The sequence below is a fragment of the Cebus imitator genome, unplaced genomic scaffold (assembly GCF_001604975.1).
Source record: "Cebus imitator isolate Cc_AM_T3 unplaced genomic scaffold, Cebus_imitator-1.0 Scaffold96, whole genome shotgun sequence".
In the NCBI taxonomy this organism is placed as follows: domain Eukaryota; kingdom Metazoa; phylum Chordata; class Mammalia; order Primates; family Cebidae; genus Cebus; species Cebus imitator.
Genome location: NW_016107411.1, coordinates 314,613 through 337,262, shown reverse-complemented (window position 1 = coordinate 337,262; position 22,650 = coordinate 314,613). Strand labels below are relative to the sequence as shown.

Genomic DNA, 22,650 nt, shown 5'->3' with positions numbered 1-22,650 from the left:
GATACAATTGAAATGGATAAAAGACTAGAATTCAGAAGGATGTCAGGAGAAACTGTTAGCTGGTCTCACATAGGCATGACTTTCTTGAAAAAAGGTGTATAGAGTACTACCAGAAAATAAAGGCCCTGGACTTAGTCAGTTCTGAGAGACAAAGAAAAAGGAAAATGGAGGAGAAACTCACAGAAAGGCAGGCATAATTAGTGTTTTGTTACTAAACAAACTGCTCTTCAGTGATTATAAGTGCACATGTGATTGATTTTTCTCAATCTTGCACTTGTATTAACTAGAACCCTAATTTGTCCATGAGGCTGAAGTGTGTCTTAATTACCTGCCTTCAAAGCTTATGCCCATTTAAAATAAGCTTATTTCTTTTCCATTGTCTGTTCACTCAGAGCCGCCTAATCCATAATTCTCCCGCTCAGCACTCACCACTTCTGATCACTACGGAGAGCAGAGGCAAGGGATGGCCTTACAGACAGGTTCCAAAAAGATCTATCTGTTCCTAACTGTGTGCACCAGCCGACAACACATTTCCCAGCCCTGCTCTCACTGCAAGGGCAGCAGAACATCAAGACCTGAACACATTTACCATCCATGCCACAGCAATCTTTTCTTTCTTTCTTTCTTTCTTTTTTTTTTTTTTTTTTTTTTTTTTTTTTTTTTTTTGAGATGGAGTTTTCGCTCTTGTCACCCAGGCTGGAATGCAATGGTATGATCTCAGCTCACCATGACCTCTGCCCCACAGGTTCAAGTGATTCTCCTGCCTCAGCCTCCAAAGTGGCTGGGAGTACAGGTGCCTACTACCACACCCAGCTAATTTTTGTATTTTTAGTAGAGACAGGATTTCACCATGTTGGCCAGGCTGGTCTTGAACACCTGACCTCAAGTGATCTGCCAACCTCAGCCTCCCAAATTGCTGGGATTACAGGCCTGAGCCACTGTGCCCAGCCTCTTTTTTCTTTTTCTTTTTTTTTTTTGGAGAGACAATGTCTCCCCTGCTCTTTCACCCAGGCTAGAGTACAGTGGCATGATCATAGCTCACTATAATCTCAAACTCCTCTGTGTTCAAGCAATCCTCCCACAGCAGCCTCCTGAGTAACTAGGGACTACAGGTGTGCATCACTAACACATTTAATTGTTGTAGAGGGAAGGTCTCACTTTGTTGCCCAGGCTGGTCCTGAACTCTTAGCCTCAAGTGATCCTCCCATCTTGGTCTCGCCAACTGTTAGAATTATAGGTGTGAGTCACCTCACCTAGCCCACAGATGATTTTTCGATACTTAAGTTTTATTCTGCCAAATCTTTGAGTTTTCCCAGGCCTGGTGGTGATTTGCAAGGCTACTAATTTGAAGACTATCCCCATGTGCGCTGCAATGCCTAAACTGCTCCTGCCATCTGAGGATGGAGTACCCACAACTGGGTGGTTGATGTGTCCTTTTGAACATCTTAGAGACAGCTCTAAAGCTTGTTCTTAATTGAGGCTGCAGCTTCCTGCTCTCTCTGTTTGGCTGGGGGCCCCTGGAAAAAGAATGAGGCTGCTAGGGGGCCTACATGGTTGCAACCAACAAAACTGCTTTCCAACAGAGACGGGGAGCCTGAGCAATCACCACAATGTCCCACTGCCACCCCTAAGGATTACAAGTTGCTCTTTTGTGCCTCCTTCCTTAAGGCAGTGTGTGTGACCACTGTGGTGGCCCCCAGCTTTGCTCCACTGACAGACCTTCTTAATTTGCCTTATGTTTGAAGATGCTACTTGAGGCCTGTTTCTTTCTTACCCAAGCATTCTTATTAATGTTCTTGCCATTGTTTTTATGATAGAACCACTATATTTCCAGAGGCAATGAGGTAGAGGACACTGATAACACTATAAAAAGTATTTTTATGCAGTAAAGTGCCAGCCAAACCAAACCCTACGGAGCAAAGGTATGATCTGAAAGTCAATGTACATTTAGGCGTGAGTCATGAGACCAATATGTTAGTATGTTAAGAATATAGTACATAAGAGATGAGGTCAGTAAGAACTGCTGGTAGAAAATAAGATAGGGAATGTTAGCAAATGAGGGTTTGAAGGACAGAATAACAAAGACATTGGAGGGAGATTACCAAATTGCCAAACATGTATGAAAAAGAGGTGCTTGGAAAAACTCAGAGGAGGAGGGAATGAAGAGTCAGCAAAGGAACGGAAATTACTGGTGGCAGGGGTGAGGTTATAAATGCCGGTAACTTCTACCCCACCTGGAACCAGCAAGCTTTTTGCAGTAGAAGAAGCTACAATGTCAGAAGACAAAAATCTTACCAGATTTATAACATTTCCATGCTTTGAAGAACTGGGGAATGTTTAGGAAAATAGAAATATCTTCAAGTATCTTCCACTGAGGAAATTAAATGCAGAGAATTGATTACTCAGGTGATGGAGGTGCAGACAGCCTAACACCAGATAGTGAGGTAATCTAGAGATTAGCGTGAGCAGGAAGCACTACCTCCCCTGGACTATAGCAGGAAGTAGTATTGCTGGAATCTGTGGGACAAAGTCACTAGTAAGCAGCTAGAAGCAGAGAAAGTCTGTCATGCAAGAGCAGTGCTACAGAGGTGAATTCCCATTGCCAGAGATGCTACCCAAAGCTAGAAAAAAGAATTTTAAAATCCTGCATTGCCCTTTTTCCTGCAGTCTCCGACAAGTGTCTCTCAAGCAAGCCAGCTGACTCAGAAATCTGAGAAAGAAGCCTGCAGGGGTGAGCCCCCTCGTACAGAGAGAGGAGGAATGAAGGGCAAGGAATGCTGTACCCAACACAAGAGGGGAGGATAGAAATGCTAATGAAAGGATGAGGAGTTCAAGAGGCTCCTTTTACAATAGGCATATTAAAAAGGTTTGCTTATTGCCATACAATGGTCACAAAGGAATAATAAATAAGCTAGAAGTTCTACCTTCTGGAATAGCTGACTGACCTTCCTGCCACATTCAGGTGGCCCCTAATGCTGCTATGCAAAATCCAGGTTGAAAGGGGGTTGGGGAATTTATTTTCTGTTACATTTTCTTCAGTTACAATTAAGTCAGGACTAGTCCAAACATGTGAAAAAAAATTATAAGAAAAATTCTACACTAAAAAAGACTTTTAAAATGAAAAATATCATTAATACTGCATAAAAGTAAATACATATGTGTGCACAGACATACACATATGTACAAGTAAAACTGAGGAAATCTGAACAAGATTGTCAGGGTCAACATCCTGCTTATAAAAGTGTACACTATAGTTTTACAAGATGTTATATTTGTAGGAACTGGGTAAAGGGTACACAGGATCTCTCTGTATTATTTCTTTTCTTTTTTTTTTTTTTGAGATGGAATCTCACTCTGTCACCCAGGCTGGAGTGCAATGGCATGGGCATGATTTTGGGTCACTGCAACCTCCATCTACCGGGTTCAAGCAATTCTCCTGCCTCAGCCTCCTGAGTAGCTGGGATTACAGGTGTGTGCCACCATGCCTAGCTAATTTTTGTATTTTTAGTAGAGATGATGTTTCACCATGTTCGTCAGGCTGGTCTCGAATTCCTGACCTCAAGTGATCCACCCACCTCGGCCTCCCAAAGTCTGCATTATTTCTTAAAATTGCATGTGAATCTACAATTATCCCAAAAGAAAATGTTTAATTAAAAATAGCATAAATAATGTACATAATATCCACAACAAGGCTTCTTTTTTTTCTTCTTTTTTTAGACGGAGTTTCACTCTTGTTGCTCAGGCTGGAGTGCGGTGGCACAGTCTCAGCTCACTGCAACCTCTGCAGTGATCTGATTCTTCTGTCTCAGCCTCCCAAGTAGCTGAGATTACAGGCGCTTACCACCATACCTAGCTAATTTTTGTATTTTTAGTAGAGATAGGGTTTCACCATGTTGGTCACACTGATCTCAAACTCCTGACCTCAGGTGATCCACCCGCCTCGGCCTCCCAAAGTGCTGGGACTACAGGCATGAGCCACTGCACCTAGCCTGGCCTCTTCTTTTCTACTGTGTGTCCGGGGTTTCTTACACTCACATGCTCAGTATTTCTACTGTCAGCACTCTTTGTTCTCTTTGTTAAGCAAAGCACAGGAAGCTCTTTGCTGACCCACTCCACAACTGCTCATGATTTGGTCTTTTCTTTGTCACTGACTCTATACTACTTTTGCAAAAATATGGGGATGATGTCAGGTTGCTCTTGTTTGATTATTCAGCCTTTGCATTTCTTACTACAGAGAGAAGCTAGAATACTGGTATTCATACATGGGACAATTAGAAGCCTGCCTTATCTTATTTCATATCTTCTAACAAGCTTCAACCTGTTCATTTCATAATTAAGCATTAAATGCAAAACAGCTCTCTTTACAGATTTATGCTTTCTTTCTCTCACTCTCTGTACCCCTTTATCTCCTTTGGGAACTAGTGGCCTAAGAACTGGCAGGAGAAAATCGCAATCAAAAGCTTGGCATTATGACAGAACAAGAGGAAAACAACAACCCCACCCCCAGCTACCACTCATTCACTTAGCTAAAATATAGGCTATCAAAGCAGCAGGGAAAACAATAGCTACAAATGCACAAAGAGTCATGCTAGGTCTTCCAGAAACTGATGGTGGATGAAAATCACCTCTTGGCCAAGAGCAAGGGGGGAAAATATCACTATTCATCACAAAATGATGCACCACAGATCTCTCTTCAACTCTCCTTCTCTACAACTCCACAAATCCTTCCTGTAAAATATAACTTTCTTCCTTTAATGATCTGATAGTGAATTATTCATATTCTTCAATTTATCTTTCCTTCTTCTTTTATTTATGCTCAGACATGTACTACTTGACTGTAGAAAGCCTAAGATTACAGGCATGACAGAGGATTCCTAGCCCTTCCAGGGATGCCAAGTCCAATGGGCAGGGCAGGGCAACAGGACAAGGTGGAGGACTGAACGCTCGTCTGCGGAATGGCAGTGAGCTAAGTGACCACACGGTGCAGGCCTCTACGCCATGCTGACTGTTTTAGACAACACTCTATCTCAAATCCTTTCCTTATCTCTATCCCCACAGTTACTACCTTGGCTTAGGTGCTCGTGATTGTTTGTCTGAGCAGTGCCACTTCCTAGCTGGTCTCCATGCCCCCAAATCCTCCTCCATCCATCCATTTCCGACACATTTGCCAGAATAATCTTTCTAAGTTACAAATCTAAGGAGCAATGACCTCATCTTAATCCTTCAGTGGCTCTCTATCACCTGAGGCCAGGTCTCCCAAACTTGCCTCATTATTTAAAAAAAAAAAAAAAGAAAGAAAAGCAGATTCTTCCATATCTTACGTTGAAGAAGCTAACCTTGTGACCGAATTTAAGTACAAAGTTATTTATTTGGGGAGGGGATCGTAGGACATACTGGTAGAGGAATGGAGAAGGGAGACAGTCATTTTTAAAGCACAGGTCGTCTAGCTGGCTATGACTGTGGGTAACTGAGACTCAGTTTCATACGGAAGCTATGGGATACAATGTGAAATATGCATCAGTTATTCTACCCAATGGCAGAGAATGCTAGCATATTACCTGGCTCTCTTGTGTCACTGGCTGAGGTCTGTTCCTAAGGCCATTAACTGTACTGCACTATTAAGCTTCCCCCACACAGGAGAAAAACCCCGGGTGGGAAATAAGAGGTACCTGCAAAACTGCATACTGAACCAGGGCATGTCAGGGCATATGAGTAGCAAACTATTTCCGCTGCACCAGGCCATGTCCCTGACGATGTCCATTCAGTGGGTCTTGGGTGGAATCTGGAAATCAGTATTGTGACGAACACATCATAGGATTCGTATGAATGGGCAGATTTGAAAAACACTGACATTATTAAGTCCAAAATCTTTGGTGGACTCTACCAGGCCCTCCATGGTCTGTGTCTTCTGCCCTGCTGTCCAGACCAACCTCCATGCACAGTCCACGTGAAAGAACACACTGAATATGTGCACTTCCCTGCAAGCAGCATGTTCTCTTCCATGAGGAGCAACTGTGCCTTAAGAATCTGTATGATCACTAAAGCCAAATACCGTACCATTTAAATAGTAAATGCCCAATATACGTTTATTAAAGAAATAATCCACAAATAAATACATAGTATGGTATTACATAAGTAGTATTGAAAGGTTGCCTGGCCAAAAAAGATCTTCCCTGTGTATTAAAATAGTAGGTACAATTCCACTATTAAAACTAATCAAATACATATTGAGCACCTAATCTATGCAAGACACTCAGAAATCCCTCCAGAAAAGTACTTTAACTTTTTATCAGCTTTTACATTTTAACAAACATTGCTGATACACAGATGTGAATAAAACCCTACAAAGGAGTTAAACACCTGAGCAGTGGTAGAAAGGTAAAGGACACTCATTGTAAAAGGAATTGGAAGTATGTAAGACTTTACCTATCCTGTGATTCTGTCAGGTTTGTCTTCGGGAACAATACCTCCTCCCTCGTAAAGATTCAACAGGATAAAGAAGAAAGTTTTATTTCAATGTCATGGAACACCTGGAATTATGACTTCTTCCACTGACTGGAAATGTGGTACTTGGGATCCATATGGTGACTGTGACTCTGGGCTCTATCCCTTACATGCACAATGGCTTTTGAGGCTTTCTAGATGCTCAAGGTGCTCTGTTGCAGTGAGAACAGAGCAGAGGCAAGGCGTTGGCCACTGCAGTCATTACAGACCTCATCTGTGGCTTTTCTCCCACTGTCAGAGATGTTAACACAGAACCTTGGCCACATTCCAGTCTGGATAATTACACTGAAGCTAGCAAACTTTACCCTCCAGCACGAACTAAACGAAGTATTTATTTGGACTTGCTGCCATAACCTTTGTTATGCTGCTGTGGGCTATTGAAGAGCTATTCTCTACTTGGGATGGCTGTATTTGTGGAAAATAAATAGCTCTGGCATTATTTTCTATACTGAAAATATCGCTGGCTAAGTTGGCTATTTTGGCTTAAAAATGCAGCGCCAGAAACAATTAGAAATTACAGTAATTTCTTCTCCAATCTCTAAACTTTTATTATCCACACAGATGAAGCTTGAAATATTTGCAGCATTACACAAATAGGGAGAAAAGATGTATTAATTCCACAAAATATACACTTAGTGTCTGCCATATGCCAGGCTACATGTCGTAGGTATTGAGCGCTGTTCTCTGTGCTGGGGGCACTGAGATGTTATGTTGTCAGTGTAAATATGAAATTTTTCCAGAGGGAGTAATTCTAATGAATTCTTCCTATGTTGCTACATTTCTAAAAATCTGAATACATTACTTTAACTTGAAAAACTACCATACACAGTTCTCCCGATAAAATACTACTTTTGTCTGCTTTTAAAATAAGAGTCTGTAGGACCTTAAACTCTATGTGTATGTGAAAGTATATGTGTATCTAAGAATGAGAAAATATGCCTTCCTAGCTATCCTGGAGGGTAGCAAAGAGAATGCTGCTTATATTTTGTTTGCTTATTTTTAGTAATCATCCTATTTGGGTGGGTAAGAGTTTACAGGTTATAATAGTAGAAGCTGACATAAGAAAATTGGAAACATAAATATCTCTTGTTTAAAGCTCTTTTACTGAATAAAAAAACACAAAAATCAGGCCCTGTAATATTATATCACAGGAATGAAAAATGACAAAAAGAAAAAAATGTAAGTATTGTGAGTGTTTGCACATATGTACAAGTTATTTTGCACATGAAAATAGGAGAAAGAAGTTAATTAAATCCCAAGATTCCAGTAGATTAAATATATGAACTACAGAATATTTAACAGCACACTATGCAAGTAGATACAGAAATAATCCAGAAATTTTTTTTAATAAACATAACCTTGAAATTCACATAAATCCTAGTGGTTCTGAAACAAATACTCTTTGAGACAAATTATATCCAGTCAGTAGAAAATATTTTTTTTTAAAGTAAGGTTCACTTGAACTTTGCCAAATTATTATTCTTTTGGAAAATCCTTCCAGCTAGAACAAGTTAGTAGTAGGATTCTAAAACTAGGTTTAACATGCTGTAAACCCATTTATTCCCCTCTACAAATCTACTAAAGTATGTCTTTTCTGGTGAAAACGGCTCTTTAATGGTACTTAATACTGTCACTACATTGCTTCTCCAATCAGTCAATGTCAAGGTTTTCTACTTAAGGAGTTGCATTAAAATCAAATACTTACTTTTGTCATAAATAATAAACAGCAGAATACAGATTCTTTAAAATAGCATAAGGAACCTTAAAATGTATTACACACAATATATATTTCCTAAGTTTAGAAGAAATGCTTAATAATGCATATATGATCCAAGTTTTCCATCCAATAATCCATTCATTATCCTTTTAGCATTAAGAAACAATCTACACTATCACCTCTCTCAGAGATAGATGACTCATCTTCCACTAACAGGCATTAGGTAACACCTTTGGCAAGATGGCTTTGATAAAAGACTGAAAAAAATATTAGGCAGGGACACAGCCATCCCATGAACTTCCAAGAGCCCAGATCACTATACCAACAGTATGTCTACTGCATTGCAGGATAGGAGCTATAATGAGTGATTGATTGTTTAATTAGCTACAATGTACTCTTATAGATCTACAAACTGACCAACACCATCTTGAATCTCATCCCTGCTGAAAATTCACACACAGAATAAGAGATTATTAAGGACTGCCCAAAGCCATAGACAACTACCAAAGCAAGGGACTGGGCTTCCCAGTTTAGGGAAAGAGGCAGGAATCATAGGACTTTTAGAGACTGAAGGCAGAATATATTGTACACAATGCATCTAAGACCACAATCTAGCCTAGCATGTCAATGCTGAATTTTTACTCTCAAATGGTACTGTATTTTCTTAGTATGAAAAGAGAAATTACAATGTTAGATTTTTATTAAGATAAAAATATTCATTGCAAATTTTGTATAAATAAAAGCAAAGAAAGAAAAATTAAGGACAGAAATGAGCGGGAAATGGTCAAATGTGACCCAGGGGAAGAAATCCTGAGACTGGGTCTGTCACCAGGGTTGTGTCACAAAAATCTCGATATGCCTCAGTGTTCCTTAAAATTAAAGGGTTAGGCTAGAGCCTCAGTCTTTACTTTTCTCCTATAGTAAAATCCTGCCATAGAAAACTCGAGTTTTTGTAATATCCTAAGAGCACCTAGCAGCAGCAGAAAAACGTGCTTACCATGTTTAATGACTATAAAGCGAAGAATGAAAAGGGTCTAAACAATCCTCCCAATCTTGCATTTTTCAGTTTATACTAGGCTTAAGAGGGCAATTGAAGTTAGATATTTCATTTCATCCCACAATAATTCTTATTATAATAAAACATTTAATATTCCTTTAAAATATCCAAAAAAAAAGAAAAGAAAAGAAAAGAAAAGAAAAACAGCTTCACCTTACTCAAATGAAACTTAATGGATCTGTCTCATTTGGAGGGTTGCAATGCCTGAGCTACAGTGTGAGTATCAGGATGTGGAAGCAGCTGTCACTGCTTTGTTTTTCATTCACAGTAGGTGGTTGCCAGGCAACAAAATACTATTGTCTGTTTCCATGATCTATTGGCCAATTCTTCTGGTGATAATGCTTTCTGCAGTTTAAAACAGGGCCACCTTTTGGACAAAAAGAAATGAGAAAAAAATTCCAAGGATGACAATAACATATATATGAATAAATACAATGAATGTACCCTAAAATTATGTGTACATAAATATACAACTGTGTGCTGATATACATACAAATATTTTGCCTGTATGCATATGTGATTATATACATTCCCCTACATACAAACTCATATAAATTTGATAGGCCCACAACTTGAATCTGAATCCCTTAGGAAAATCAAGGCATGTACTAGAGAAAAAAACAGAATTACTTTCTTAACAACAGCAATAATTTCCAGTTTATCACATATATCAAATCCTGTTTCCTCAATAGGAGGTTCTCCAGTCAGAAAAACAATTCTGTCTACTTATATAAAAATAATAATAATGGGAAGCCTTTACCATCTACTTTGGAATCATGTAATACATTTAATATGTTGTTTTACTATCATATGCTACCAGTATGTACAAAGATAATTCAAAGAGTGTTGCTGTTTACACCCAAGAATCTTACATTTTATTAATCTTAAAAATAATTGAATTGTTCTCCCTGAAATAGCCTCATGTGATTCCCCACTTTGTTTTGATATAGGTCCCTGGGGAACAACAATCATGCTATGTTACTCTTGCATATTTCAATAGCTTAAAAATAAAATAACACACAGTGTACTCAATATAAAGTTGTCAACATTAACTTGCATCAGTTGCTGTTTGTTTTGCATTGACAAGGCTTCTAAAGACAAGAATTACAATATTCTTAGATGTACAGACACAACATCGAAACAGCCTGAAGGAATTAAAGCTGGAAAATGCTAGAGGCAATCACGCTTTGAAATGAAGAGAAATCAGTATCATTTATACATACACATATATTTCTTCAAAGGCTCTAAATAACGCCAGAACAATCTGCATTTTATGCAATGCTCATCCGTCTTCCCTCACAATATTCCGAAAGCACTTTAACTATTTAAGGTATCCCTTCCAAGAGGCCTTCCACTTTTTGAAATTCATTATCACTTTCAACTCTGTATATTACAAGCAACTGGAATAAGCAATATCCATTACATGAATAGACATTATTAATACATATTCTCTATCAAAGGGGCAACGCTAGCAAAACAAAAGCAGAATGTGTTAACCATGAGCTAAGTACCAGCCAATATTACCACTTTCCCTGACAGATCTCTCTCCAACAGTACGCACCTACCTCTTGAGAGTGCCCACCAGGGTTCTCCCTCACATCTCACCCCACAAATGACCCACTTCCTCCTCTCTCAGCTTTCCAAGCTCGCTCACCTGTCTCTCTCCTTCAGGAATCAATTTCCTTCCCACTTTATCAGCCTTCTTCAGATCCCTTAAGCACCCTTCATTACTTTCTCTAAACTACCAGACTCAAATCTGCAGCCCAGTTGGCCACGAACCTCTCTCTCCATATGCTCTTATTTCCTGAATTCTCCTAGGTCTGCTTTTAAAAATTGCTACCACCAAACAAATGCAATCTTAATAAATTATAATTACAAAGCCAAGTTTCTTTTTTCTTTTAATGTTAAAGCAGTGAAAGATTGAGGGAGAAAAAGAGAGAAGCAGGAGTGTATTTGGGTGAAGGAGCGTGGCTCAGTGGCTATACAGTGAGACGCAGGGATTCCACAGAGCTGGGCTTGCCCACCTGTCGACCCCACTTTCCCCATGTGCTCGCCGCGGGATGACAACCACAACACTCCAGAACCACCCCCCTCCGAAAGGGGGCGGGCTTACGCCTTCAGCCAATCAGGACTCGAGAGCCCCGGGTGTCCAACCTATGGGGTGGCTGTGGCCGTGCAGGGGGAGGACGTGGGGTGGTTTGGGAGGGGCCGCGTCCGTGGGAGGCGCGCACGTGTCGGGTCCGGAGAGGCGGGGAGGCGACCGGCGTCCAGGGGCCGAGGCACGAGCTCTGCACCTTAGCAGCGGCCGAGTCCGGCTGCCTCAGTGCCTCCTTTGCCTCGCGCGGGGCCTGGCTGGGCGCGCTCCCGCCGAGTAAGACCTGTCCAAGGTGTCCGAGCTCCCCGGGAGAGGGGACAATCACAAATAACAACAATAGTACCCAGCGCAGACCAGGCGGGGAGGAAAGTTTCCGGCCCGCAGCAGAGCGGAGTCCGCCACCGCTGGAGGAGCAGGGATGCAGGGCGGGAGGGTGACAACCTGGAAAGAAGAGGGCAGCGGGAGCACTGCGCGGGCAGGACCGGGTCCCCGGGGCGACGCCCGCTGGGGGCGACTGGCGCGGGGTGCGCTGTCCAAGGTGCAGGGGAGGTGACTGGCGCGCGGCGGGCGCGGAGCCCGGAGCCGACACTGGCTGGCGGACGGCTGGGAGAGCGAAGAACAGCTGTCTGGGGCGCGGGGCACCCCCGAGCTAGTAAAAGTGACGGAGCTTGAGCCAGGGCACAGCGGGGAAGAGTGTGGGGGCTGCACCGAAGCCCCCACGCGTCCACGCACCCCTCCTTACCAGCTTCACCTCTAGCTCCACTCCCCTCCCCCCTCGCCCACTCCTCTCCCAGTCTAGATCCAGGTGCCCTGGCGGGGGCGAGACCACAAGACCCCGGCTCGGAGCCCGGACGCCCCAGGGATGCTGCGGGCCCCGGAGCTGCTTACCTGGGGGCGCCGTATGGGGAGCGGAGGCAGCCCGCCGCGCGGAGTGGGGCGCCGGGCGCGGCGCGGCTCCTCCTAGCCTCGGCGTCCTCCTTCTTTGCTTCTCCCGGACTCTGTCCCGGGCACGAAGCTGGGAGATGGGGCCGGGCTGCAGTCACCGTTCCCTCCGCTGCCGCCGCCGCCGCCGTCGCCGCCGCTGCAGCAGACAGAGGACGCCCCGTGGCGGCTGGAAGCCTGTGTGAGTAGCGGCGCCTGGGAGAGCCGGGATCTGCTGAGGGGCGCTGGAGACTCCGCGGCTGGAGGCACGCGGGCGTGCGCACGCGCGCCTGCAAATGTGTGTGTGTGCGCGCACGCGCGCCTGCAAATGTGTGTGTGTGCGCGCGCGCGCGCCCACGGGGTGGGGGAGTCGCGAGGGGAGGGGGAGAGAGGCCGAGAGATGCTCGTAGGGACCGAGGCAAAATTCTGCGCTCCCGGAAATCCGTAAACGCGGGGACGGAGGATCGAACACGCGTCTTGCTTGGAGAAGCTGCCCACGGGGCGGCAGCAGAGGAGAAGGGGAAGGCAGCGAGGCGCGCTCGGGGTCCGGATCCCAGCCCGGCAGAGCGGAGCGGAGCGCCCAGCCACCGATGCAGCAGAGCAGAGGCGGCGCCCGCAGCCCACGGTCGCGCTGCCCCCTCTCTCGGGAGGGGCCGAGGCCGCTCGCTCCCGCCGCCGCCGCCGCCGCGGCGGTCGGGACTGCTCTGCTGGGCGCTGGGGAACCGAGAGAGGGACCACCCGGTTGCTACGGCGACCTTGGAGGCTCCGGGCCCGCTGAAGGGCCAAGAGGAGAACCCGGGCGCACGTGGCTGACTACTGGCTAGAGCGGCCGTGTGCCAGGATTGTGGGCTTCGGGTAGATGGTGGAATTGGGCCGCGCGGCCTGAGCAGAGGATGCGATTGTGTGCGGCCCAGAGTGGTTCGGCCAGGGTGCGGTCAGCGTGCAGGTTGGTAAGGGTGAGGGGATCCTAACCCCAGGTAACATGTCGTCTTTTTTTCCTCTTTGGATGCTACTTTTCCTCAAAGTTATCCACTTCCCAGATAAGAGTGCCGGCCTCCTCTTTGTTAGGATTCAACTTAGCTTTGCAGGCATCCAAGCAGTGCCTCCTTCAAATCAGGTTCGTCCAAGAGTCATCCCACCCCACAACTCTCGCTCCTCCTTCATCCCAACTACATTGTAATACCTTAGAAGTAAATGTTTAAAGCACATTACATGCCCTGCCTCTTAAAAGATATACTGTCCTAGTGGTATACTTTTCCTTGCTTATTTTAAATTCTGAGTGGAATTTTATTCAACCAAGCATTTCTTCAAGGGTCTTAAAGTCTGAGTAATACTGGAAATACCCTTCCTCGCAGGAATCCTCAGTTGCAGGGATTGTGTTTTGCATACTTTTGCATGCCCTCCAGTGCTTAGCATAGTACCCTGTACACTGTAAGCTCCCTGTAAATGCTGAATGAATGACACTGTTTTTCTAGCTTCACATAACCTGAAGGCAAAGAGTTGGATGCTGGGAAAGTCATTACCACCCCACTAGGCTTACTTGATTTTAACTTATGCCATATCCCTGTGTGTGGCTATTTTCCCCCCGGCGGTCAGAACCCCAGCGCAAAGAAAGACAACAATACTGATCCATTGTGCACCAAAGGGTGCACGCAGAAGCACTCTGCAGGGAACCCAGTGGGATCCCCTGGGTATGAGAGGGCCAAAGCTTGGAACCTAACCTCTCAAAACGTGAAAGTCGCGCTTCATGAGCAGTTTATACTGCACCTTCTAGAGCAGAAGGATGGAGGAAAGAATTTTAAGAGAAATACACTGTTTATTGTTTTGTTTTTGTTTTTTTGAGATGGAGTCTTGCTCTGTCGCCCAGGGTGGAGTGCAATGGCACGATCTCAACTCACTGCAACCTCTGCTTCTTGGGTTCAAGCGATTCTCCCACCTTAGCCTCCCAGTATCTGGGATTACAGGTACCCGCCACCACACCCAGCTAATTTTTTTGAATTTTTAATAGAGAGGGGGTTCACCATGTTGGCCAGACTGGTCTCCAACTCCTGACCTCAAGTGATCCACGCACCTTGGCCTCTCAAAGGGCTGGGATTACAGGCATGAGCCACCATGACAGGCCAGAAATACACACTTCTCATAGCTTCTCAGGTATTTTTCTCTTGTAAAGAGTAGTGTTCATGGACACTGACCAATACATGCAGGATCACCCCAGACTGCTAATTCTGCTGTCTGGTGAAGCATCAAGTCTACATCCTTCAATCTCAGTATTTCTACAATCATCCTCTTAGAGGCAGAAGTCTTCAATTTTGCATTCCATGCTAAATTTCAATTCCTTTGAACTAGGCTCGCCTATGAGCTGCTTCTCTCTCCACTAATGATACCACAGCTGTGAAATATAACTGAAATGAAATGAAAATTAAAATGGATTTATTTGGGTGCTGCCTTGTGGTCTCTAGTGGGGGGTCCCTGTAACTGACTTCTCTACCTCCACTCAATTTACAATCTTCTTAGAAGACATTTATTGTGATATTGGAGTTTTTGTTAGGTTAAAAGCTTAGATATTTAAATATTTCACTTGAAAAAGTAGCTCTAAAACTTGCAGAAGAAGCAGAAAAACTCTAATGCCAAAAGTGGATGCTTGACAGCCAACCTATAGAATGGGTATGAGTCAGAATTTTCCAAAACAATTGTAAAGCTTCATTTTCCTTAGAAAGTTGCTCTTAGGGTTTTGTTGGGCTCAAAGAAATTGATACCTGAAAATATGACACTTTGACATGCTGGACTAAAGAAGCAGCTGCAAGGTCACTTTGACCTTCTCCCTGCCTCCTGTCTCTCAGTCTGCTGTCTCGCCCAAAGCACAGGGTGAAGTCGTTCTCTGAAGGTCTTTTATGTACCTAGAAACCAGACCTGCCAAAGAATAATGCACCTACTTTCCCTGAGTTTTTATTAATCTAACTTACATCCCAGGACGAAAGATTGAAGCCTGTCAACACAACTGGACATACTTTTGTCATACTGCTCTTCAGGCCCAACAGACTTTATCCCAGGCCATTGTATGTTTACCAAGCTCGTTGGATTCCAACAAAAATTCTTTACTATCCCCCTTAAAATCATCCACATTTCCCTTTCTGTTCTTCCCCTGGGAAGGATATATGAGCATCTGTACCCCATTGGGTTATTGGGCAATTATTCTGCAATTCCCTTGTGTTATGCAAATGAAAATAAATTTTGTATATCTTTTCTCCTATTAATCTGCCTTTTGCGAGTGGATTTTCAGTGAACCTTCAGAAGGTTGAAATTCTATAATTTTAACAGCTTCCCAAGTGCTTGTCTTTGTGGGTGCCCTAATGTTAATAAAGCTGTAACTTCTCTGATGACCACCAAAGGGGGCAGTTGTGTCTTTGTAAAAATAAATAACACTTGGCTGGGCGCGGTGGCTCACACTTGTAATCCCAGCATTTCGGGAGGCCGAGGTGAGTAGATCACGAAGTCAAGAGATTGACCAACATGATGAAACCCCGTCTCTACTTAAAAAATACAAAAATTAGCTGGGCGTGGTGGCACACGCCTGTAGTCCCAGCTACTCAGGAGGGGACGCAGGATAGTTGCTTGAAACTGGGAGGTGGAGGTTGCAGTGAGCTGACGCGCCACTGCACTCCAGCCTGGCGCCTGGCGATAGAGCAAGACTCTGTCTCAAAGAAATATAAATACATACATACATACATATATACATACATACATACATACGTATATACATACACTTAGCCGGGCGCGGTGGCTCACGCCTCTAATCCCAGCACTTTGGGAGGCCGAGGCCGGCAGATCACGAGGTAAAGAGATTGAGAACATCCTGACCAACATGGTAAAACCCCGTCTCTACTAAAAATACAAAAATTAGCTGAGTTTGATGGTGCATACCTGTAGTCCCAGCTACTCGGGAGGCTGAGGCAGGAGAAGCACTTGAACGTGGAAGGTGGAGGTTGCAATGAGCCAAGATGATGCCACTGCACTACAGCCTGGAAGACAGAGCAGGACTCTGTCTCAATAAATGAATGAATGAATACACTTATAAGAAACCAACATTTAAAAATAAGAATGTAGGCATATAGCAATCTTAATGTGTGTTAACTTAAAAATAATGTATGTTAACTTATAAGTAATAAGTTAATGTATGTTAACTTAAAAGGTAAATAATAGAATAACAACATGGATATATAGTATTTCTGACCAACTTAAACATAAAAGTTTGGAGGAGCCACTGGGATTATATGCTATCCACCCATAGCCCCTCCTACTACTTAAGTACTAGGTAGTAATAAAATGTACAGCTGAGAGGTCCATTTTTATATGTTTTTATCAGCCGGATTTAAAATCAATAGCATATTTGTAAAAGTTCTATTTTTCGTCCTGAAAAGGGAATGCTGTTTAACATAACTGCTTTATTCACTTTGCAGCCATGCAGTAAACTGGTCAATCATTAACTTAAAAACACAAGATGGTGAAGGTGTGGGGCCTATGGAGAAACATTCTAAACTGATTTGATTGCAACTGTTTTGTCAGTCTAAATTAAAAAAAACAAGGCTTTCTACCTTTAAATACTGATGCCTTTAGACTGTGAGATGTACAATGAATTCCAAAGTCAACTCCTCATGCTAGGAGCCCATTGCCCCAAATTCTCTGAAGTGAGAAGGCAGGGACCGTTAGCTGAAATGCTGTTGATTTTAGTGGCTGTGAGCACACATAAGGATACAGGTAATGTCCCCCATAATTAGGTCCCAGACCACTTAGTCCATTAGAATTTTAAATGATAAAAAACACTTGACCTACACCTGGAAAGAAAGTACCAACTCAGTTCAGAGTGTAGCGCAGGAACAAGAAGCAGCCTCAAGTCATCCTGTTTGTATCCATGTTTTTAAACATTGCCTTATTCCACATACTATTTAGGAAAACTTAATTTTGACTGGAGATCAGACATCTTTAGAAAGGTAAAAAACAAAATCAGAGAAAAAATGTTGTTATAGTTTATACAAAGCAAAAGAAGACTGCTTTTCTTTCTTAGTCATCATTGCTGACATTTAGGGTGCAGGTAGATATGTTTAGTATCAGTGATTCTAACAGTTTATGGAGCTATGGATTTCCAAGAAACTGAAGAAAGCTATGGATCCTTTCTTCAGGAAAATGAACACATGAATGTGTAAAAAATGTTTGAATACAATTTCAGGGGGTTAAGGGAACTTCCTCTGAAGCCCAGCTTAAGAACTACTGCCTAATACAGATTCACTGTACCATGACATTTTGTGGCTAAAGGGAAAAGAATTGGTAGATTTACTAATATCACTTTTAATCTAATAATTTATTTTATTGTCAACACCGAGAACATGCATAAGCAAATCAGTAAACCGAACAAGTATTTATTGAGTACCTACTTCATAATCAGTTCTGCTCTTCAAGCTGTGTTTGTTACCAATAAAGTATAAAATATGATCTATCTATGCCTTTAAGGAGACTTCGGTCTAGTAATCATTATTCTTGAGAACAAAAAAAGTAAATATAAGCATAATTTATCACTTGACCAGGTGCAACAAACTTCAATATGAATTACCAGTAAGACTTAATAAAGCTATTTGTTAAATAAATAAACCACTTGGGTTATAATTGATTATCAAAGGCCAATGTATAATATGCATATTTTCATATTCATATTCCCCAGTAGTAATCATTTAGATGATCACACCATATATCATGTAAAAAGCTAGTCTATTGCTATAGTGTGGATTTTAGATTGAGGATATGAAGAAGTTGACAAGGAGGGATAGACTATGTGGGCAATGACGGCTGTGGATGACCAATCCCTGGGATCCCTGGGCAGACTGGAATAGGTTAGAATATGCTAGAGCTTATATTTAACCCATCCAATAATTTATAGGGCAACCCATGAACAGTATTTTGAAGTTTCTACGTCTACAAAGACCCAGAAGTCTCTTCTTGTACAATTTTAACATTCTATTACTACTCTCCTTACAATTTTTTTTTAGTTTTCACCTTCTCAGTTTCTTTCCACTTAACACAGAATTATTTTTAATTAATTTTTAAAAACACAACTTCTTCATGCAATTCCTGAAAAAATTATGAAAAGTCAAAAAGCACTTATAGAGTGAATTGACATAAAGCCATTTACTTAATTAGAGCTGTTTGAAGCCCAGCCATCCATGTATTGAATGCTTTATATAAACTGCCTCCAAATGGGCCCCAGAGGCTTCATGTGGGGAAGCTAGGACTGTTAGTCACATCTTTTGATTTTTCCAGAGGTGGTCTTAGCACAGCATGAAAACAACACAGGATACTGAATCATAAGATCTGAGTTCAAATCCCAGCCCAGGCAACAACTTGTTGTGTGAGATTGGGCACCTCACTTTCTGAGCCTCACTTCCCTTGTCTGTGAAATGTAGATAATAACACCTACCTCATTAGTTTCTTAAGAAGCTTTCATTAAGTAACATTAAGTTACATTAGTAACATGAAAAAGGGTCCCTTTGTTGTGTCGTAGGAACTCAGTAAATCTTTGTAAACTTTGGATCTAAATCAAAAGTATGTGGCAAAAAATTGGAACACAGTGATGAATAGGAAGCTCCTGTAGAAATTCTGTAAATCTTTATTATAATGTTGAACTGAGCTGATTCCTGGGAGTCCCTTCCAAGGATATTTTAAGAAAACCACAGACAACCAAAAGTTGGCAGAAACTGACACATGCAGGAAATTGTGGATTCCATAATTCTAGAGGTGCTGTAATTCTATAAATTCTGCTGCTGTTGCAAAACCCAAGCTTTGTGTTCATTTGTTTTTAATTAGCCTCTGTTTTGTTTCTGTCACACAGATTCTGCCTCCCCAATGGTGCTTTGCCCTGCTAATTTAACTATGTGAACATTCATTTTAGGATTAATACCAACTGTGAAAATGTCTTTCTTTTAAATAAAAATAGTTCACTGTCCTCTCCTCCCCACCACTTTCCAGTTGTAAAAGTAGTGTGTATGCTTATGGAGAAAAAAATAGGCAATACAAAAATGTATAAAGAAAAAGATCGGCCAGGCGCGGTGGCTGAGACCTATAATCCTAGTACTTTGGGAGGCCAAGGAGGGTGGATTGCCTGAGCTCAGGAGTTTGAGACCAGCCTGGGCAATGTGGCAAAACTCTGTCTCTACTAAAAATGAAAAAACAATAGCCAAGTGTGATGGTGGGCACCTGTAATCCCAGCTGCAGGTGGGAGGCTGAGGTAGAAGAATCGTTTGAACCTGGGAGGTGGAGGTTGCAGTAAGCTAAGATTGTGCCACTGCACTCCAGCCTGGGCAACACACACAGCAAGACTCTGTCTCCAAAAAAANAAAAAAAAAAAAAAAAAAAAAAAAAATCGCAGTAGTATTACCCTCTCAGGGACTTACTACAATTACTATTTTGGCATATACCCTTTCAGACATTTTCTTTGCATATATTTATTCTTGTTAAACAGTCATTCAGGTCAGCCAGGCACAGTGGCTCACGCCTGTAATCCCAGCACTTTGGGAAGCGAGGGTGGGTGGATCACTTGAGGTCAGCAGTTCGAGAACAGCTTGGTCAACATGGTGAAACCCTGTCTCTACTAAAAATACAAAAAAATTAGCCGGGCATGGTGGCATTTGCCTGTAATCCCAGCTACTGGGGAGGCTGAGGCAGGAGAATCTCTTGAACCTGGGAGGCAGAGGTTGCAGTGAGCCAAGATTGTGCCATTGCACTCCAGTCTCGGTGACTAGCCAGACTCCATCTCAAAAAACAAAACAAAACAAAAAGTCATTCAAGTCAAGATTCAGCCATTTTAAATGTTACCATTTTAGAAAAAAAAGACAAAAACTTTCACAAAAAGGCTCAAACGTGTTTCTTTTCCTTTCCTACACTTTCTTTCCAAGATGGGCTCTTTGCTCAGCAAGTCCTTTAAAATGGAATTTTCACTGATCGTCCTTGAAACCTTCTCTTCATATTTCTCCACTTTTACCACTTCTAATAATGAATACTTTTAATGGCCCTTTAAAAACTTAATCTCACCTTGTGCTGATGCTGATATGTTCTGGAGTCACAAGCCCTGCTCCTTGGCCTCTGGCCACTCTGTAGGTGCTTTGCGTTACTTAACCTCCACCCTCAAAATGAGATCCAGTGCTAACCTTGGATTTAGTACTGCATTCCCTGAGAGAGCAGAAAAGATTCTTGATTTCAATAAGTAACCAGAGTGTTCATTGGAGTGACCATCTACATACTGGCCCAGCAGAAGCTTGACCCAGAGGTGGTGAATTATTTGAATTAATGTTTTATGTCCATTGCTGCGGGCAAGTTTTGGAAAGTTTGTTTTATTTTGCTTTGAAGAATCTATAAACAATCCTTAACAGTTAATGCACATGATGGCTAAAGTTCCAATAGAATTTCCTACTTCTGCAGTTCAGTATGTGCACTAGTTTACCCAGGAAGCTATCATTATTAATAAAAAAATCTAACAGTGTTTATAATTTTGCCAGTATGCTAGTTGCATAGAGGGATACGGGTTCCCAAAGTAAAACAGCTTTAATCCCAGCCCATCGCGTTCTGCAAATCTGAGAAGGAATTCTAGTGCTACTCTTAAAATGAAAACTAGAGAACTGATAGAAGAAAAAAGGAAGGAAAGAGAGGGAGAGAAAACAAGGTGGGATTAACTATCTATAGGAGTTCTCTATAGAATATACACACTATATTGTAAATTATGAAAGTTCTAAGTACAACTCATGTGCAACTCTTCCAAGAAAACAATGAGATAAAACGTGACACATGAGACAAGCTGTATCTTGGGAACTGTTTACATTGTACAATAATATGCATTGAAAAGTTTTGGTGACTGCTAAATTGCAAAAGAAGAATCAGAGAATTGGTATGATGTCTCTAGCATTAATCAAAGGAGAGAGTCATCATGTTTTACAAATTAGAGAAATTTAGCAACTGGAAAGATAAACTCATTGCACAGGAGCACTCGTCTTGATTTTTTTGTGTGCTAGGTGCTGTAGGTGTATTTGCACAGGTTCACCTTGGGCTGAAAAGTGAACTTGGGCAGGAAGAGGTACTGAAGTATTTATTCAGAGATGCCAAGTTTATAGCATTAAATCTAAAAAATGAGGTGAGAGCAGAAACAGAAACTCTGAAACTGAGAGACAGGATGAGGCCATTGTGTCCACAACCAAGCTTATGAGAGTTGAGCGGACACAGAATTCCCCTCATGTGTGATAAAGTCCAAAGAGATGGAGGCTCTCCACTTCCATTTCCTTTGACTGCATCATCAGAAACCAGTCTTGAATTATAATACAACCATATTGACCAGAATGACGAAAAATGAAAATAAGTTACGAAACATTTTTAAATTTAAATACTTTGGTGGCAGTTCTAATAAAACAAATATGCCGTAAATCCCTTAACTTAGTATTCACAAATCAGAATCATCAGAATAAATATTAATATTGAATGGAAAGATAGGCAAGCACGGAAAAGTAAAAGTATTATGAGATTTATGATCAGATTGAGCTGGATTTGGATCATGGGTCTATCACAAGTGAACTTGGGTAAATTTTTTAACCTTGATATCCTCTTCTAAAAATAGAGATTATTTAATGCCTATCTCCTAAGACTTTCTATGAAGATGTAATGAGACAATGTGAAGTATTGCCATCTTCCCTAACCTTGACATACCCCTCATTAACTGATTTTGGATACAACCACTTTAATTGATCCCCAAGGGATAGGAGGGGTATGTAGAGTTTACATTCCTCTTCTACCAAATAAACCATGGAGGTCACTTGTGTGCTTTCTCTGTGTTTCATCAAGATGTCAGCTGTCTCTTCTTGTTTCTATCAGTGTGACTGACTGTAGATTCTTATCTGTTCAAAAGAGAACTCCATTACATAGATTCAGGAACATCTATGTTTCATTATGAATTCTCTCTTCACTAACTTACCATATCTAAGCTGCATTCTAAATAAATAACTACTGGAACTTTGTTTTTCAGACACAGTGATATCTGTACAAGAACAGCCCAGCAGAAAATATACATATCTTCTCTTCCTCCTTCCAGCTCACGACCCAAGTCCTCACATTACACCATATTCCCATGCTTGTAAATCAATTTCCTGTGATTTTAGCTAGCATAATTCCACTGCTCAGGGCTAGACCACTCCTCAACTTGTATTTTTTATTATTTATTTATTTATGTATTTACTTGAGATGGAATCTCACTGTCACCCAGGCTGGAGTGCAGTGGCATGACTTCGGCTTACTGCAACCTCCGCCTCCCGGGTTCAAGTGATTCTTCTG

General features: G+C 42.1%; 2 protein-coding genes across 4 annotated transcripts in view; both read right to left on the bottom strand.

Annotated features, from left to right (window-relative positions):
• Positions 1–12,600, bottom strand: part of ENOX1 (ecto-NOX disulfide-thiol exchanger 1) — a 619,238-nt gene extending 606,638 nt beyond the window's left edge. For 2 of the 3 annotated variants that reach the window (XM_037741175.1, XM_037741173.1), the window contains exon 1: positions 12,262–12,600. The gene's annotated coding sequence lies outside the window, so the exon portion shown is untranslated. The remainder of the gene's footprint in view (positions 1–12,261) is intronic. The other variant, XM_017536114.2, reaches the window with a different exon arrangement.
• On the bottom strand, positions 11,194–22,127 carry LOC119472359 (translation initiation factor IF-2-like). Its single transcript, XM_037741251.1, has 4 exons — positions 22,030–22,127; positions 12,653–13,176; positions 12,417–12,584; positions 11,194–12,256 (listed from the first exon to the last, which is right to left on the bottom strand). Exons 1-4 carry the CDS (start codon positions 22,125–22,127, stop codon positions 11,574–11,576), a joined length of 1,473 nt encoding a protein of 490 aa, XP_037597179.1. The 3' UTR covers positions 11,194–11,573.
• Positions 22,128–22,650: the final 523 nt, after the last annotated feature.